General features: G+C 41.5%; 1 protein-coding gene across 6 annotated transcripts in view; it reads left to right on the top strand.

Moving 5' to 3' along the window:
• Window positions 1-7,661: 7,661 nt before the first annotated feature.
• Window positions 7,662-19,983, top strand: part of Osbpl1a (oxysterol binding protein like 1A) — a 198,608-nt gene continuing 186,286 nt past the window's right edge. For 2 of the 6 annotated variants that reach the window (XM_087189608.1, XM_021265138.2), the window contains exons 1-2: window positions 7,662-7,791; window positions 17,153-17,275. In XM_087189608.1, coding sequence (XP_087045734.1) covers window positions 17,155-17,275 — 121 coding nt within the window. In that variant the 5' untranslated portion in view covers window positions 7,662-7,791; window positions 17,153-17,154. Of the gene's footprint in view, window positions 7,792-17,152; window positions 17,276-19,983 lie in introns of those variants that run through there. The other 4 variants (XM_013075259.2, XM_087189617.1, XM_087189620.1 and 1 more) reach the window with 3 other exon arrangements.

The following is a 19,983-nucleotide window of genomic DNA, read 5'->3' on the forward strand; positions in this document are numbered from 1 at the left end:
GAAGGAGGTACCATTAACAGCAGTAGAGGCTCTGGCCTTACACAGGAAGGGGACGTCTTCCTTTTTAACAAAAAGCAAAAGGAAGCAAAGTGGATGCCGGTCAGGTTTTGGAGAACGTTCATAAGTTGGATTCGTTCTAAGTCTGACAAAGTGACTCTTATACACCTCTGACGCACATATATAACTATGTTGCTTGGCACTTCCTAGCAGTGCCTTCCACATCACTGCTGCTTTCCTCTTGCTTCCAGATTCCCCGGACTCTGACTGAGCTCCGTGCTACAGTACACCATCGCACTGTGCAGTGAGCACACAGCCATACAACTGTGATAGTCTGGCAGACACGTGAGCTACTTCTGCAATTTGTTCATAATTCAAGGTCCTTTCCAATCCATGAAAGTTCACAACTCAAACGTTTGAAAGTCAGGGACTTACTGTAGTTTAGTTATTATGAGTATACAGTCAGAGCAGCCAGATAAAAGAAAATAGCCCACTGTGAAAGACTCACACATATTATAGTCAAGCTTAGAAACACAAAAGAAAACACAAGAAGAAAGGATAAGAATAGGGAGATAAGAACTCTTTCCTTCCCAGAAGATTCTTAAGCAGAGAACACTAAGCTAGTTAACAGCTCTAACAGCTCCTTCCTGCCTCCTGGAATTTCAACCCAGTTTTGAGAAATAGTAGAAATGGAAAATAACCAGTTTCTTTTGAACTCATTTCCTTTGAAACAAGCCTGTTCCTGGGCTCTACTTATTCATACAAGAGTAGGGCAAGGACCACAGTTTGAATTTCTGCCTGGAATCCCCTCGAGATAGACATCTATCATGAGCTACTTCTTATTATTATTTCCAATCAAACTCTTGACTTTCTGTGATAGTTAACTGTGATGTCAACTTGAGTAAGAAACACACAGTTAATCAGCGTAGTGTAGCTCTGGGTGCTTCTAAATAATGAACTTACTGAAGAGGAAAGACAGCCTGGCTGTGGGAGGCACCAGCCAATAGGCTTGTAGCTTGGATGGAATAAAAAAGGAAAGAAGAAGGAAGTCTCGCTTCTGGTTTTTTTGTTGTTGTAGTTTGTTTGGTTTTTTTTTGGTACCGGGGATTGAACTTGGGTCCTTGCACTTGTGCAGCAGGGAGCGAAACCAGTGAGCTAAATACCAGGCCCCCACACTTCTGTTTTCTTTGGAGGAGCTCCAGTCTTTGCCATTGCTTTTGGATGTCCATCTCCAGGCTTCCAGTGCAGACTCTTCAGCCTTGCAGTGCAAACTCTTTGCTGGTTTCCAGATTCAGACTCACATGGGACTCTGCAGTGAGCTCCAGGCCTTTGATTTTTGATTGGATCCTTTGAATCTCTAGTGCACCTTGGCACTGTTCCACATCTGACTCTGCAGGTGGCCATTGTAAGCCTACCTTGTAAATCTATACATACAATGCCTTGGTTCATGATCACTTCTGTTTGCAAACAATTCAGTTTGAAAAGACAAGAATTCAGCAAAATTTTGCTTCCATTTGCAATCTCTGTATTGGGTGACAAACACGACCACAGCCATCTTCCCCACACAAACACAAATGCAGCCGTCTTCCCTCAAATCGTAAAACAAATGAAGTTCATAAACCAACATACCACTGGATATACAACATATCTATCTATATATCTTATATTAAATCAGTTTCTCTAGTGAGCATTGGCTGATACACATCCTTCTGTGGTTCTCCATTACATTCTTTGATTTCATGAACTACGTTAAATGACTAATCACATTCTGTGCTCTAATAGTCTTTATTCCAATCTCCTTCCAAAGGCAATCCTATACAACATCATATATATTTGTAGATCATTCAAAAGTCTATTTCTAACCCTGAGATTTTTGTCCAAAGTCTACTATATTTTCAGTTTTGTTTTGTTTTGTTTGGTACCAGGGACTGAACTCAAGACCTTGCACTTGTGCAGCAGGTGTGGCACCACTGAGCTAAATCCTTGGCATATGTTTTCAGTTTTTGATGCATCTCTCAAATTTACTGTGTCGAAGTTATTCATTTTCCATTTCCTGATGTTTCCTACCCAAAGCTGAGGCTACTCCCATTTCTAAATATTTTCTATTCTAGCCTTTCTGTACCTAGTTCTCCCAAATACTTTAGAATTTATTTTATTTACCACTTTTGGGTGTTACTATGGTTTTTGTTAGTTTTTCATCATATTTTTGGTCTTCCTAATTAGATTTCAGACTTCATGAGGCTGGGAATTTATACATAAATGTTCACCTCTTTACTGCATCTCTTCTTTCTCTAATCTTTTTCTCTTGCCTAAGCTCCCTCTATTCACTTTCAAAAATATTAGCTACCGGCAGAGGGCAGTAGGGAGACCAGAGAAAATACAGATCGGGAGGACACAGGTTTAACAAAGTTGATACTGTAATAGGAGTTACAAAGATTACTCTTTAGCTTCATAGAAATGGTTGTGACTTGCTTAATTCCAGCTGCTAAATTTTAAAAGAGAATAGTAGTATGTATAAGAACGATATGACCAGCCAGGGTAGGATGACAGGTTGGAACATCTGAAATGTAAGTATGAAAAAAACTCATGTTAATGATATTTAAACTTTTAGAAGATTGGCTGTGAAAGAAAACTGAGTTTATTCTGTTTCAGCTTTCTGTTGTTTACCAAGGACTTACAAGTGAAAATTATGTGGAGCTAGCATTTGCCACAGTAAGAGAAAATTCTAAATGTAATGATGTTGCGGGGAGTGGTTTGGGCCACACTGTGAAGTCCTGACCTGCCAGGCTGGAAAGTTCCCAGCCTTAGGCTGAGGGACTACCTCTTCAGTATGTAGTTGAGGACAATCTAGCTTCAGGCTTGAGGTTGGACTATACGATTTGTCATGATTGATGCTTCCAAATCTAAGATCTATGAGCCCATAATTTGATCCACACTTCCAATTCAGGCCAAAGACTCTCCCATCAAATCCTCTCCCTTAGATCTTTGTGACTCTAGTGGGTGAAGGAAAATCACATATTATAGTAACTCATCCAGAGTGAGCCTTTTGTGCCAGTGTGGTGGCGCATGTCTATAATTCTAGTATTCTGCCAGGCTCATGAAGGAGGATTGCAAATTTGAGCCCAGCTTGGGCAAATTAACAATGTAGAGAGACCCAGTCTCAAAATAAAAAATAAAAAAGGATTGGGGATGGTAAAGGCCCTGGATTCAATTTTTAGTACCAAAAACCAAAAGCAAAACAAAGTTGGTTGTATCAGGCGCTGAGAGGTAAGTCAGAAATCAGTGGTAGGGATTAGCAGAGGTCTGGAAGAGATGTATTTTTGATGCCACAAACAGCAAAGAGACCCTGAAGAAAGAGATGGCTACTGAAAAGAGAGGAGGAAATGTTGACAGGATTGATGGTTGGAGAGTAAGAATGGGAGAGATAAAAGCCAGTTGGGGAGTGAGAAGTGTTGTGTTGGGTTATTTCTGGGCTCAAGGAATAGGAAAACACTCAGGTTATCTCAGGTAAAGTGCAGAAATTTAGGCAGCCATCCAGAGAAATAGAAGATATCTATCCTCCCCTGGAAGGCAGCTGAAGATGTAGCTGCAGCCGTGACATCATAGCCTCTTCCAAAGGAAACATCGCGGGCTGCCCCCTCCTTGGCCCGTCGTCTGCACATGCTGGGAGTAGTCTCTCTGCTCTTGCTCTGCAGCCCTGTCATGGCCTGGGTCTAAGTGTCCCCCCAAAGTCTCATGCAGGTGTGGTGGGGCTTTTTCAGAGATGGCTGAATTTAGAGTATGTGATTGCTTTATGGTGCAATGCTAGGTTCAAGGGCACTAGGATTAAGGGTGTGAGCGCTTACCTGTTTTAAGTAGTCTGGATAAGATAAAAGGGGCACAAAAAAGCTGTTAAGGTCCCTTGTTGCTTTTGCTGTCTTTGACTGCAAGGAACTATGTTCTCCTCTTCGAAGCCTCTCTGCCATGTGCCATTCTGCCTTGGATCCAGCCAACTGTGGATTGAAACCTCTCCAAACTGTAAGCTAAATAAACCTTTCCACCTTTAACTTTGAGTGTCGGGTATTTTGTCTCAGCAATGAGAAAAGTAACTAAGGCAAGCTCTGATCATGTTTCTTTTTTTTCTACTCTCATTCCTTTTGTCCCAGGGTTCCCACTTTCTTTCTACTCTCACTTCCCTCTCCAGGCCTTTGTGCATCTATGCTGGGCAAGGACTGTACTTTGTATGCCTTGCAGTCAAATATAACCAAGAGAGAAATCTAGATGATTTGCTCATACTCAATGCAGAACTTTTCTGTTGGGCAGAGCGGGTGTATCAGACCGTGAGCAAGCCTATCAGAAAGCTGTCATTTAGTTAAGCCTGGTCATGCTCCATCTGCTAAGCCAATAAAAATAGGCCACGTAAGGAAGCCCTCACAAGTGGCACTTAGCTGGGAAGACATTCTGAGACTTCCAGAGGGGTAGTGTAACTGTCCAGGGACACTCCTTCACTAGATGATATGGATGGAAAAGCAGGGTGTACTCATGATGAGTGAAGCTAAGAGTTAAAGGTGCAGCTGGAAATATGGCCTAAGGAGCCCTTGCCATATGGGAACTGCCAGGAAAGATTGTCTTCTTCATCTTTGTCTCTTTTGGAGAAAAGTGAGGGAAAAAATAATTGGATTTTTCTCCCTCCAGCAGTAGTAGCTTGGAAGAACTGTAGACCTCTCCCTCTGCCAAGACCAGAAGTGCCCTAGTTCAGCCTTCTCCATGCCTGATTTTCAGCTGTTTCTTTGGTATCTTTGCAGTACAATCCCTATTTGCTTATGTTAACCATTGTCAGTGTTTGCAGCTTGCAACCAAGAAATTCAAGTCACAGGGTCCTTTCTAAACTTTTTGTGTGAGGAGCCAGCAAAATCAATCATTTGTGTGTCACAACCTTAGGAAAAGATTGAGACTGGTACCTAAATCCAAGTCAAAAGAATTTAATATCTGAAATACACCGGGTCCTTTGGTTATGGTGGAGGAATTGGCACACCTGAAAATAGTTTAGTCAGCTTTTAAGAGAGAAAACCCCCAATGACTTCCTAGCTTCAATGTTCGGGAGTTAATAGCTGCAGTGTATCCAATATGTAGGCGTAAGGATGGTTAATTTCCTCCAACTCAACAATTTAACTGGATTTAACTGATGACTCTGACCTACTTTTCAGCATTCCAGGCAGTAATTACCTGAAACCATCCCCAAAGTCTCAGTCCATAAAATCCTCCTTTTTTCTTTTTTGGTACTAGGGATGGAACTCGGGACCTTGTGCCCGTGAGGCAGGCGGTGGAACCACTGAGCTAAATCCCCGGCAAAATCCTCCTTTCAATAAGAGTTTAACAAGCGTTTAGCCTGCTCCTATAGTACTTCAAAGTCACATTGGCCCCAGGAGAGTGTTTTTAAAACATGCAAGCACAAAGTGCATTCTGGGGTGTTTCAGGCTTAAGACAAAAACTGTGGGACCACAAACATTAGATACTATGATCTGAGGGACTCGAATTTCTGGATGGAGTTGGTGAAATGTGGGGAAGGGATAGTGGTAGACAGGTAGGCAATCCTAAGAGTCACAAACAGAAGACTCCAATGTGAATCCTGTCTGAACCGGGCAATGGGTAATTCTACTGAAGCCCATCCTTATCTAAAGTTGCCTGGGTGACTTCAGTTTTGGTCAGCAAGCATGGAAATGGCAGGGCCAAGGGTTAGTTACTCTCAAATCCCTTTCCCACCCATCCAGAGCTTCCATTCTATTTCTACTTACATTGTAGATAGGGATTATAGTTACTATAATACGCCCCACCTGCAAAGTTAAAATGTCAACATGCTTATATCTCACAAAGAAGTGTAGAGAGCAACATTTATTAAGTGGTTCTAGAAGTTTTACATCTGCTAGGCGTTCCTCAAAATAGAGTGTGGCATGATTGCGGACAATATAGTGATCACTTCGTAATTCTAGAACTGTACTGTCCAATGTGGTAACTACTATGTGTGGCTATTTAAATTTAAATTAATAAAACTAAAACCTCAAAATTTCCATTACACAAGTTGCGTTTCAAGTGCTCAACAGCCACATGTGGCTAGTGGCACCTCTGTGGACAGAAAGAATTATAGAACTTTTTCATTGGGCAGCAGTTTTCTAGAATAATGAATAGCTCATGCCGTCATTGTGTGTGTGTGTGTGTGTGTGTGTACCTGTAGTAGTCAATAATAACAATGCCCAGGAGATATTTTCTACTAAATACTCTTTATGCAAATACTAAAGAAAGTCTGACAAGTACAGTAATTCTACCAAGATGGATCATTCTTTCATTGATACTTGTAATGATTAATTCTTTACCATTCTGTTAGCGAGGGGGTTGTATTTTATTTATAAACTGAAGAAGAGCGTTGCAAAAGTGAGAGTCCTGAATCTAGGCAATTAAGTCATCACAGTGATAGTGAACACTTTCATGAAATCATGTGGAAAATTATTTCAATAGGGTTTTTTTTTTTGGTACCAGGGATTGAATTCAGGACCTTACAATTTCGAGGCAAGCGCCAGAACCACTGAGCTAAATCCCCGGCCCTGAACAGTTTATTTTAGCCGTGAAGAGGATTCAGTACCTTTAAAAAATAAGTCCTGAGGTTTCTTCGGAGACAAATGACTGCCTTACTACACATTTTGTAGTTGAAATGTTGTGCTATGTAAGTGCTTGTTTTGTTAATAAAAGACGATGTGGGCCTGTAATACCCAAGCCAAGGGTGATTGTGTTTCCCAAACCCATCATTTAAAGCACCTACCACATGATGTATTACAGGTAGCTCACCGACCAATTGGCTTATTACAATTAATCCATACATTTTTCTACAGTTGGATCGACTTAACTACAGCTCCTTTAAAAATGATACCTATGTATTAATTTTTTATTGCAAACTAACATGTGCATTAAATATATTTGTAAAATTCAAAAACGTACAAAGCATTTTCATATCTTCGTAATTTCCTCTTCTTAGTTATGCATGAATCTTCTTTTTCTTTTTTTTTTTTTTTGGTACCGAGAATCGAACTCGGGTCCTTGCGCTTTCGGGGCAGGCCGCAGAACCACTGAGCTAAATCCCTGGTCCCTGCATGCATCTTTTAAAGTAAAAGTTGTAATTCTATTTATGTTTGAACCTTTACTATATGCTAACTCCTCAGGCTCGGCTTGTTACGCGTCCAGAATGAAAACGTGGGTTCTTTGGGAAAGATTGTTCAATGCGGGAATCGAGTGAAGGACATTTCTGTAAATCCTCATCTACTGCACAAGTTACACCTGTATGACATCTAAAGCCATTTTTTGACGAGGGAAAGAAAAAGAGGCGTAACTAATTTACGTCGTCCATTACGTTCCCAAGGGTCGAGTTGAAACCAAAGCAAAAAGGCAAAAAAAAAAGAGGTTTGGGCACCTGAGTGATGCATTTGTTGTATAACTAACTTGCAGTTACAATCAGTCTTTATACAGTATTTGGCTTCTGCTCGGGTCTTCCTGTCCTGGGGCATTGCTGTCCCTCGCAGTGTGCGCCCCTCCTTTCTCCCAGGGGAGGGGGCGTGGCTAATCCTGGAACCCAAGTCTCCGCCCAAGCCTGACGCGGGCGGGATGGGGCGTGGGCGTGTTGTGGGGGCGAGGACGCCAGCCGGTCACGTGCCGCGCCGGACGCCAACAGTTCGGCGGGGACGCGCGCGCGTGGTCAAGCGGGCGGGACTGCATCGCCTCGCAGAGCCGCGGCCGCCCTGTCGAATGGGGCGGGGAGACGGGGAAACGGTAAGCAGTGGTCGTGATCCCCGGCGCAGGCGCCCAGGTGACCGCGGAGCTCAGTGTGTTGCCCGGGGTCCGAGGCGGGCGGAGTCGTGGGCGCGGAGGCCCGAGCTCGGCTTCCCTGGCAGCTGCGGCGGCCCCGGCCCTGCAGGAAGTTAGTTGCCAAAAGTCACGAGCCGGTGGCACTTGTTGCACTTCCACTCCGGACGCTGCTCTCGCGCGTGCGTCCGCGTCCTCACTGTGCGTCCCTCGCGTGGGGAGGGCTGACGGGCCGTGGGAGGCACGCGTGGTTCCTGTGCACGTCTTTGGAGAGTCCCGCGTGCTTGGTTCTGCAAACGTGCAGGAGATCGAGGGGGATTCAGGAGCGGCTCAGCCGGTGGCCCTAGTAATTGACAGTGGTGGTGGTGGTGGGGGCCCTGATTTATTTTCAGGTGTCAGGGTTGTCGTTTTTTAGGCAGAGTATTGTGAAATCGAAGCGTCTGCGTTAGCTGTTCTGCTTTTGTGGATGGTTAATAATAGCAGCTCAGGGCCGGGGGTGTAGCTCAGTGGTTCCACCACTTGCCTCGCAAGCGCAAGATCCCGAGTTCGATCCCTGGGACCAAAAAAAAAAAAAAAAATAGCAGCTCAACTTTGAATTCGGCAATGCTTTTCCTGAAAACTTCAGCCTGTATTTTAGTAGATGTATTTTGGGTATAAAATTGGGAACAGCCACATCTGTTTATTCAGCATTTGGAAAACAGTTTGTTGATTTCAGAGCTAGCAGTGTTCGAATTCCAATCCTAGTATTGTGAGGTTGTGTGTGTGTGTTTTGTTTTTCCTGCATTATGATCCATATAAATTCTAAATTCCTCAGCAGAATTTGTAAATATCTCTTTTAATTACAGAATACCTAGAAAATTTGTTTTAAATCCCCCCAGTTCTAAGCTGGGTGGGCTCTATTCTGTCTACCATCTCCTGGGAAAAACTTGTCAGTAACGTTCATTTAAAAAAGTTATCTTTTTCTCGCAGGCAGAGGAAGTCGCCTACAGCTTTGAACAATTGATATTCAAAACAGGAGTTAACTGCATTGAATAGGTTTATCTGAAATAGTGTTTCAGTGCAGGAAGGGCCTCCTTCATATGATGCTTGCTGATACTGCTTTGTGAATCAGCAGGAATTGTGTGGAGGGCAAATGTTGTCTCTGGAGTCTGCTGGTTTTCCCGGGTGTTATTGTAGCAGTACTTAGACCTGTGGTCCATATTGGACAAGCAGTGTGTCTATAAAAATACTCTTCTCCCAGTGTTTCTTTCAAACAAAGGGAAACGATAGTGTTATAAAATAACGACTAATTTAAGTGGAAGAATACGCCAGTCTCCTTTGAGTGCTAGCATGGTGCAATGTCAATTCAATAAGTTCCAGATTTTACTGAGAGATACCACTCTGCGTAGGATCGTAATATTTTGTAGTTGGAACTACTGTGACATTTTTATCTGTTGTTATTACTGGAAGCTATGATAGGGTGCTCACTGAAAAAATCAGTACAAAATAATAAGCACATCACATTAACCGATAACGTGGAGCAAAGAGAGTAAGCGAGCAGGTGCACGTGAGAAATTTGAAAGGCTTTGAAACCTTGTGGATTCTCTTAAGCTGGGTCTGATGCAGTTAAACTTTATTGATCTCGTAAATTCTTTGCAGTTCTTAGCAGACAGGTTTTAGCAGTGTAGTATCCCAGCTTAAGTCAACATATTCATGAAGTTTCGGAGGACACAGTTGTGCTCTCTGTACAGAGTGTATTTATTTATTTATTTTGGTACCTGGGATCGAACTCAGGTCCTGGCGCTTGTGAGGCAGGCACAGTGCCACTGAGCTAAATCCCCGGCCCTGTTCAGAGTGTATTTATGATCCTGGTGTTATGTGAGTGTTTATATGATTTTAATCTCTGGAAATGTTGGCTTTTCCTTACATAATTTCTCCCATGGGTGCTGTGTCAGTACTCAGTATTAAATAGCTCAGTGTTAAGTGGCTCTAGGTCCAGAGGTGAGTAAGTAAGAAATAGTTTTAATGCTGTGAGTGAGAAGATATACCGGGTAGCTCACTTGATCTGAGTTCTCTTACTCATCCGCTTGCAAGTAGGAAATTACGAGACAGTGAAAGCAGTCCTTAACGACATTTTCCCATCATGTGACAATGGAAAGTGAACCACATATGGACTTGGTGTTTTAAGTTTCCCTTTAAAAGCTGAACTTGGTGGCATGCGACTGTAGTTCCAGCTCCTTGGGAGGCTGAGGCAAGAGGAGCTCTGGAGACCAGCCTGTCCAACATAGTGAGACCCCCACCCCATGTGAAACAGAAAAATTTTCCCTTTAAAGAGAAACTTCTATGATTGCATAACCAGTCAGTATTATCACATGAATTTAATTCACTTTGCAGGATAATTTTCAGATATGAAATAAAATGAGAAAAGGTTAAGTTCACTTTGATTAAGAATCAAGGAGTTTTATCATTAAAATGTAATGTTCCACCACCCTCCTTGTTAGTATTTTTATTGCTAAAACATCATTTTCTATTTTGTGGACTTCTGCACCTTTCCCTTCTACACAGCCACCTTGTTTTGAAACAGTTAATATTTTTCAGAATCTATCAAGCTGAACTTCAAATCGCCCTTTCCTGAGGGTGTTTGTTGTTTGTTTGTTGGCAGTGCTGGGAATTGAATCCAGCACCTCTTGCCTGTTTGGCAAGTTCTCTATCACTGAGCTATATCCTTAAGCCTCCTACATTTTGAGACAAGGTCTCACTAAGATGCTCAGCTGACCTTGAACTTGTCATTCTCCTGCTTCAGCCTCACCACCACGCCCAACTAAGGTTTGCTTCTTAATTGTTAAAGCAAGTGAAATTATAGCATGAGAGTTTAAACAGTTTCATAAAGCAAAGTCATGAGGCTTAATTTTTGCCAATTTTAACAAACATTAAATTTTGCAACTGAATATAGATAAAATGATAAACACCCAGTGAGTAGGGTTGGTCTCTATGACATCCAATGGATTTGAATGAGAGAAGGTAATGTAAATATGTCAGATATAAAGTGAATAATTTAAACATTTTACAGTGCTTTTTAATGGTTTACAAATTATTGTATGACATTATAATTATAACCAACACTATCATTTCTCCTCCAGAAGAAGAATGCTCTTTATTGTTTTTTGGCCTTGAACTCACTATATAGTCCAGGCTGGCCTTCAAACTCTGGGCAGTCCTCCTGCTTCAGCCTTCTGAGTGCTGGGAGTATAGGTTTGTGCCATCATGCCCCAAAGAATGCTCTTTATTGGAACAGACTTTGTTACAGTTTGGGTCTAGATGTCCCCCCAAAGCCTCATGTGGTCCTAGGCTTGATCTCAAGTGTGTGAAGCTGGAACTGATTCATGATGTAATGCTAGGCTCAAGGGCACTGGGATTAAGGGTGTGAGTGCTACCCGCCCTAAGTAGCCTGGATAAGATAAAAAGGGCAGGGAGATGCTGTCAGCTCTCTTGTTACCTTTGCTGCCTTGTGTGTGCCATGTTGTTTCTGCTCTTTCATGCCTGTTTGTCATCCCTGCCTTGGAGTTGGCTGATTATGGACTGAGACCTCTAGGAACTGTAAGCCAAAAAAAAACCCCTTCCCCTTTAACTTTGGGGGTCTGGTATTTTGTCTCAGTAATGAGAGAAAAGTAACTAACACAGACTTACTGAGCAAGCTGGAGGAGGCAGTTTCACTGAACTAAAAATGAAGTGATTTTAAGTTTTTGTTTATTAGCTCTTACAAATTGTTGTGATTTTCTTTAAATTGCCATGTTTTGAATATTTCTTTTCATTTAATAAATGCGTTAAAATGAGGTGAACTGTTGGGAATGGTGGCACACGCGAAGTCCCAGTTACACAGGAGGGTGACACAGGAAGATCGCAAGTTTGAGGCCAGCCTGTATAACTTACTGAGACTTTGTCCCAAAATGAAAAAAAGGGTTAGGGATGTAGCTCAGTGGTTAAGTGCCTGCCTAGCATGCACAAGGCCCTGGGTTCAATCCCGAGTACTGTGCAAAACAAAGACCCTATAATTCACATTCAGCTTCTTCAGTTGCTGACACAGGAACAATTACTAGAATCACTGGCTTTTAATTTTAGAGACTGATTTGAATTGTATGAAATATATAGCATTACTATGCCCCTTGATTAGAAGTTCTAGATTCTGGCTGTGGTTCTACTGTTTTATATTTGGCAATTAACTTTACTTTTATGCTTTTCAGATTTTCAGTCAAATCAATGTTAAAGTCATTATGAATCTGTCTACCAGTGTTGACTTTGTAAGACAGCAGACAGGCTGGGGATTTAGCTCAGTGGTTCTGGCGCCTGCCTTGCAAGCCGAAGGTCCCGAGTTCGATCCCCGGTACCAACAAAAATAAAAAATAAAAAGAATAAATAAAACAGCAGATGATGCATTACACACACATACAGGTGTGTGATCGCTTCAGAGGACTTACTGATTGCAAGCTGGGTACTAAGGCTTAGAGCAGACATTGCTTTGGTTGTGTTCATTAGTGTGTGGTCCAGGTTTAGGGCAACTAAATTGTGGTAAGCTTTCAACTGAGTGTGTTCTGGTTTGTCTCCTTGTGTGACACTAGTGACAGGGAAGTTGATGCCGGCCGGCCCTGGAGGTGACAGGTGAGCTGCAGTTTCTTGTGGGCATCATGCAGACAGCTGTGCAGCTCACTTTTCTCTCGTATGCTAACAGTGTCCTCTTTCTGGTTCTTACCCCACAGCCCAGAAGCATATACAGGTGTCAGACAACCTGTAAGTGAAGCCCTCAGCTTCTCTGCATAGTGAAGTTGCTTTAAGAAGTTTAATACACTCTCCTCTTTATCCCCCAGTCGCTCCTCAGTGGACCAGAATCTGTGTTTTGTCTTCACCATTTCCCCTGTACGTATTCATCACTGGCCTTCTATCACCTAACTAGTAGGCAGTGTTAGGTCTCCTTTTTGCCCTTTTTGCGTTTCTACCCTACCCAACCTCTTTAAACTCATTTCTCCCTTGGGCCCACTGCTCTCTGTTCTTCTCCACCTTTGGCTTTTTTTGGCCAGCTCCGCTTCTCTGGCCCCTTTCCTTTAAAGGTTAATCTTCTCCCAGCAAAGTGGGGGGCCTCTTTTACCCCTGTGATTTTAAAGACTTTCTATTCTAGTAACTCCGATAACTCCCACTATTAAAAAAGTTTTTTTTGTTGCTGGGGTTGAATCCAGGTCCCTTGCACATGCCAAGCATGCATTCTACCACTGAGCTACACCCCTGGCCCGCACTGTTTAAATTCTACCCTACAACTTCTTTCTTGTGCTCCGGCTGCTCTTAGTTCTTTTTTTTTTTTTTTTTTTGGTACCAGGGATCGAACTCAGGAACCTTGCACTTTTGAGGCAGGTGCCGGAACCACTGAGCTAAATCCCTGGCCCTTCTTAGTTCATTCTTACTGGAAATCTTCATCTCCATTTCCCACAGAAATCCAAAACTCACTGCAACCAAAAGTGTGTCTTTCTTATCCCACATCTTGATCAGTCTCCCTGTTTTCTATCTACTGGTCCAGACCAGGAATCTCTTGTACCTTTGTGATTTTGTCTTCAAGTACCAGTTTAAATTTCACTTTTTCTGTAATTCCCTCCATAACTGATGCGCAGGTAGAGAGCTAACAATCTCCTTCCTCCTCCACTGTCCCTCACACATTCCGGTCCTTGATTCATTTGTGGTTGTCATGTGCTTGTCTGCCCTGTTTCTGGAGGGCAGAGACTGGATTAGCCACCCTTGCACCTCCTGCCCATAGCAGGCCCTGTCATTAGTAGACACCCAAGAAACATTTGCTGAATAAATTTTAATCCCAGTTCCAGTATTTATGAACAACTGTCATGGTTAATACATTTCAGTGAACTGTTTAGTTGATAGATTTATTTTTATCATTTTCCTATTGTCAGAAATTGAAGAACATTAATTTTTTTTCCTGTAAGGTTATTGTGATGAGGATCTGAAAATAATGATGTAGCAAACTTCTATGTCTTGTTTAATGTGTTTGACTGACTGAAAACATATGAAAACACTGTAATAAAATGCCCATTTAATTAGGTGTTCAGATTTTTAAAAGTTGTCCAATAACTTACATTTGCCTACTATAAAGAAGTGCCTTTATATTGTAGGAAATTTAGAAAATAAAACATTTCAAAAAAAGACTAGGGCTGAGGGTGTAGCTTAGCTGTAGAGCACTTGCTTGGCAAGGGCAAGGCCTGGATTCAGTCCCCAGTGCCATCAAGGAAAATAAAAACCACTTAAAACCATTCATGGTTTCAGCACAAGGTGTCCAGAACAACCCTCATCCTAATGTCTTTCCCTGCTCTTTCTCTGAATATGTAAAACATGCATAGAGATTATATGCTAGCACATAATCCATGCCATAAATGGAAACCATCTGATTTAGCAGTGTGTTCCAATTCCATAGTTTGAGAAATTCTTCATTTTTATTCATAATATGACATAATATTCAATTATGTGGCTGAACCTTTATTAATGGACCTTTGTGGGTTTTTTTTGTTTTTTTTTTGCCTTACACATAATGCTACAATTAATACAAACAAGTATTGTTAAATTTTTCAAATGACCAGTCAAACGTTACTCTGATGAGTATGTAAGTGATTACAGGGTTCATTAATATAAAAGTGGATTGGCAAGCTATGTGAAGAAAGGTATTCTGGTCTGTCAGAATTAGTCTCTCAGGAAAAAGTAGGAAGTGTGTAGGGGAGAGCGGGCTCGTCTGCCATGGGAGTTTATAGAGCTCTACAAAGGGAAGTTGATGAACAAGGCCTGGAGCAAAGGCTGAGAAACAGGCCCTACCCGGGTGGTTATTTGTTAGGGCTTGTATTAGGGTGCAGGTCTGGGCCTCTGACTGGCAGGAATTTGTCAGAAAAGTAGGCTGCTCTCATTTTTTGCTTCTGAGCTCAGAGGCCAACCTCTGTTTTCCGGGAGGGAATAGGTGGAAGCAGAGCACATTTGAGAAGTGTAGTGAGGATTCTGGAGCCAGACTTGGAGGGCAGGTACGTCAGCAGAGTCCAGACAGACCAAGTACAGGTGAGAGGGAGGAGAGGCACGCAGCTAACTTTCAGGGATTTCTTTTCACTTTGGGGATTCCCTTTCCTGATTTCCGGTTTCCAGTATCCCACGTCTTCCTCTTGGCTTACGGATTTTGAGCCATATCCTCCTTTAACTTTCTGAGAAGTGATGGGTGAGAAGTAAATTTTTGTCTTTGTCTAAAAATGACTTTGGACAGAGAGAATAAATAGCTCAGGGTTAGCCAGCATGTGCTTAGCATATGTGACGCCCTAGGTTCAACTCCCCCCCAGTAGAAAACGAAAGCTATCCTACTCCTACTTTTGATTAACTGGTTATACAGTTTGGGATTGGAAATAATTTTCCTCTAGATTTTTGAGATATTGCCTTATTATCTTTTAGCTGCTCATGTTGCAGTTGAAAAGTCAAAAACATTCTGATTCCTGTTCCTTTATCACCTGATTTCTTCCCTCCTCCTCTTTTTTTCTTTCCTGGAAGCTTATGGAATTTTATGTCTCCAAAGTTGAAAAACTCATGATAGGCTTTGGTGAGATCTTTTCTCTATAGACCAGAAATTTTTCAGAATTGTTGGGTTCTCAGTAGCCCCTGCGGTTCTGTAAAGCTTTCTTTAATTATTTCTCTCCCTTTCTGGTTTCTGTATTTTCTTTTTCTAGAACTTCTGTTGTTTGAATGTTTGACCTCCTGGACCACTCCTCTTAATTCAGTGTTTCTTTCCTGTTTTCTTAACGGCTTTAATTTCTAGGACATACTGTCAACGTTATTTTCCAACGCTCCTACTGAGCTTTTATTTTTTTAAATTTTTAATCTGCAAAGTTGGGTACAGTTTCACTTTAATAGCTTTTTTTTTTTACTTTATTTTTTTTAACTTTAATAGCTTTTGTCGTAGTTCTTATGTGATATAATTTCTTGGTCTCTTATATTGCCTTTCATTTTTAAACTTTTTCTCTGAATAATATGTCTCCTCCAGGTTGGTTTTCTTGTTTGGTGTTGATCTGCCTTTCATGTTTTAGAGGCTTTATTCAGATGTTCTATTGTCGTTGGATTTTGGCACTTATATGAGTGGGGAATTAGAAACCTGGTTGGAAACTGAGAAAATAGGTGGCCCTTTGGAGTACCAGCTTCACTGTGAGGGTCACTGTGCTTGGCCATTTTCTGGGAGCTCCTGTTCCCGTTATCCATCCTCCACCCTAGGGACCATCTCTTCTAGCTTCTCTAGAAGATTTGACCAGTCCCCTATTGATGATGGGGTTATCTTTAATTTTTCCAGTGTTACAGGTAATGCAGTCCTTATAAACGTGCTTATACAATAATCTTGTGTGTTTCTATATGTAGATTTGTAGAAGTAGTTGCCAAAATAATTTACATGTACATGTATTTTATTTGATATTACCAAATTTGTTGCTTCTCCTCCTGCAACATGTGAAATACTGTATACCTTCAATTCACAGGAGCATTTTTTTGTTTTGTTTTGTTTTTTTGTTTTTGGTACCGGGGATCGAACTCAGGTCCTTGCTCTTGCGCAGCAGGCTGCAAAAGCACTGAGCTAAATTCCCAGCCCCACAGTAGCATTTTATAGAAGTGCACATTTCCTGCTCATGCCAGCATTGAATATATTTAATTTTTTTAATCTTTGCTATCTAGTTGGCAAATAAATCATTGGTTTTGATTAATTTATATTTAATTATCAGTAAGAATGAAATTTGCATTTCTTTTGGGAGTTACTGTCCATTATGTTTGCCCATTTTGATATAAATATTTTAAATTTTGATATGTATTTAGCTTGAGGGTTGGTAAGAAAATATAAGAAGTGTTTATAGTCACTCCAAGATCCTTATGTATAAATTCTTTTTCAGAAATTTTTGCATGTGTTTACATTTTAACATTATAATGTTTCTATCTGACTGATCAGATTTTAACTTTATGGCTGGCTATTAGTGTTGTAGTAATAACTGTTTGGGTAATACTGTGTATTTGACAGAGTACTTCCACATACACAGTCTTACAACAGATTAGAAGGTTGTTATGCTGTATTTTACAGATGAGAATTAAAGCTTGGAGAAGTTAAGAAACTTGCCTGGATATCTAATGTACTTCTTTCATAGTAATGCAGAAGGTGAGGAGTCTCAGGGCCAAGTTCTGGCCCTGCACCGCAACTCATCGTATGTCTTGCTAGTCACAGAATGAAGATGACTGTCCTCTCTGAAAGCCAATTATGTTCTTAGACAATAGCAGTTGTTTGTTTGTTTTTTTTTTTATCTAGACATGAACACAGAAGCAGAACACCAGCTTCTCCATCACGCCAGAAACGGCAACGCTGAAGAAGTAAGGCAGCTGTTAGAAAGCATGGAGAGGAACGAAGTAATGGCTGACATTAACTGCAAAGGTGAGGATTGAATGGACTGCATAGCTTCCTCCTTGGAGTCTACACTATGTACCCTGCCTTCAACATGGATCTTCGTGGTCTTACATGTGATAAATATCTTCTTGGCAGAGGCTTTACAAGATTAGGTGAAATGTTTCTCTAATCCCTTCTATGTCAGAGAACTGAGATCCATTTTTTTTTTCCTCATTAAGTTTATTGGTACATTTTAGGTATAAAATACAGTTACATACATCATTGGGATCTTGTACCATTACATGAGTATCTTGGTTCTTATTTTTTTTCCCCTTCCCCTGCCCTCCCTTCACCCCCTCCACCCTTCCCTATTTGCAAAGATTTTGTTTCCATTTTTTTCCTTTTCTCATATTTTTTCTTTTCCCTTTTTTCCTTTCCCCTACCCCTCCCACTTCCCCTTCTCCTTTAGACATTTTGTTCCTGTTACACAATATCAATTATACATTTTTTTAAATTGCAATATCAAGATCTAGGAGACATTACCACAGATTTTACAGAATTTAAAAGGATATAGAAAGCATATTACAAAAATCTGTTTTGAAATAAATTTGACAACTTCTAAGAAGTTCCTTGGAAGACAAATTAATGAAACTAACTCTGGAGGAAATATAAAATTTGAATAGCACCTATTAAAGAAAGTATATTCCTAGCTTGAAAACCTACCTATATGACAGCAGCAGGCTCATATACATTTTAACTGATAAAGTATATCAAACAATTAAAGCAGAAAAAAGAAACACTTCTCCCCTCATTTTAGGAACTCAACATTGTGCTAATCCTAAAACTGGATAAAGATAATAGAAGAAAAAAGTATGACCAGAGATAGAAATTTGTTTAACAAAACAAACTATTGGAAGTCAGATCTGGTAGGATGTAGAAAGTGGTTTTGTTATAGGGATGGCAGTGTTGGTTCAGCATTGGAAGATCCACCCCCAAAAGTCATCATTTTAACAGAGGAAAGGAAGAAGCCACATGATCCTGTCACTAGTTGGAGAAAAAGTATTGGACTAAATTCTACAGCTGTTCATGGTAAAAGCTATCGGGGGACTAGAAGTAGAACAGAACCTTCTGAGATCCATTCTTAATTGTTGTGGATCTTAAAACCTTACAAGCTACAAGGGTGAATCCATAGCATACATTCTCTTACAATTGTTTTTTTTATTTTTTCTTCTGTACTGGGGATTGAACTCAAGTCTTGAACATGCTAGGCAAACCCTCTATCACTGAGTGACATCCTTGGCCTTTTAAAAAGTTTTATTTTGGGACAGGGTTTTATTAAGTTGCTGAGGTTAGCCTCAAATTTGCAATCCTCCTGCCTCAGCCTCTCTAGTAGCTGGGATCATAGGCATGCATCACCAGGCTTGGCTGTTTTTTTCTTGAAGATAACGTAGTTGAGCCAGCAGGTGTGAGGGATTTCTCTATGCCCAGCATGTAAGGTACCTTGGAGATGATAAAGAAGAGACAGACAAGATCTCTGCCCTCATTGAGGTTAGTCTGCTAGATTAATAGGTCAGAGCAGTCTACATTACAAAATAGGTGCCAGGATACGGAAGTTCAGGTGCCACGGGACCACAAGGAGAGGTGTGTAACTGGAACTTGGAGAAGTAGCTTCTTGGAGAAAATGATTCTAAGGTGATATGTGAAAGAGTGTGTAGGAGCTAACTAGGTGAAGATTGAGAAGAAAAAGGTTCAAGGCAAAAGCAGCAGCATGTGCTAAGGCCTGAGTAGAGAGGCACCGTAGGGCAAGGGCCCAGAGGTAGGTGGGAGAGAGATAAAGCTGGGGGTTAGGGAGCAGCCAAATAATAATGTACTGTGCAGAGCAAGGTTACAAACGTATCAAAACCTTGCATACAGATGTGTGAAGAAATAGAATTTATTCTATAAAATGGTCTAGGATTTTAGCAAGTCCTTCACATTGTAGGAGTGAGGTGGGAGGGCTAAGAGTTAGTCTTTGGGTCTCTCAGTCCTAGTGGTCCCTTTGATAAACGCCTATCTCCCCTTCCCCACCATCTTCCCTGAACTGTCACTTTAGTGTACAGGTGGCCCTTGTTGTGTGTTCGTGCAGTGAAAGGCAAGGTGTCTTTGGGCCCACGAGGCAGCCTTTGGTTCCTCAGTGACCCTTGTCATATTGTTTCTCAAGCTGAGGTGAAATTCAGGTATGAAGTTAAACTTGTACCTCTCAGTCTACCACACAAAACAGGTAGTGCCCCCTGGCCACCTCAGGAGACTTACCTGGGCTCTTGTCAGCTTTGAGGCACCAAATCTCTGTCATGTTTTCATCTGACACCTGGCCCTGGCTCGATGGTTCAGCTCAGTCACACTCTTTGTAATAGAACCAGGGAAATGGTAGCTGCCCAGTCCAAGAAGCTGCAAGCCCGAGAGTGAGTGAGACAGACAGATACATAGATCACAGAGAGAGAGACAGAGACAGACACCAATGATGGCACCCAGCCCAAGGCTGAAGGCCTGGGAGTCACCTTGAGAGTTGCCAGTGCAAGTCCCTACACAAAGATTAAAGAATCTGGAGTTTGTCACAGGCCACAGCAGTAGCAAAAAATAAGAGCAACAGCAACAAAAAAACAACAAATACCCACTCAGGGAGGGAGCTTCCCCCTTCTGCTTACTCAGGGTAGGTCTTCCCCACAGTTGGCCGACCCACGTGCCAACCTTCTGTGGAAACATCCTCAGAGACATGT

This window comes from Heterocephalus glaber, unplaced genomic scaffold (genome assembly GCF_053883595.1).
Source record: "Heterocephalus glaber isolate CG9 unplaced genomic scaffold, H.glaber_assembly_v1.0 deba00000331, whole genome shotgun sequence".
NCBI lineage: Eukaryota > Metazoa > Chordata > Mammalia > Rodentia > Bathyergidae > Heterocephalus > Heterocephalus glaber.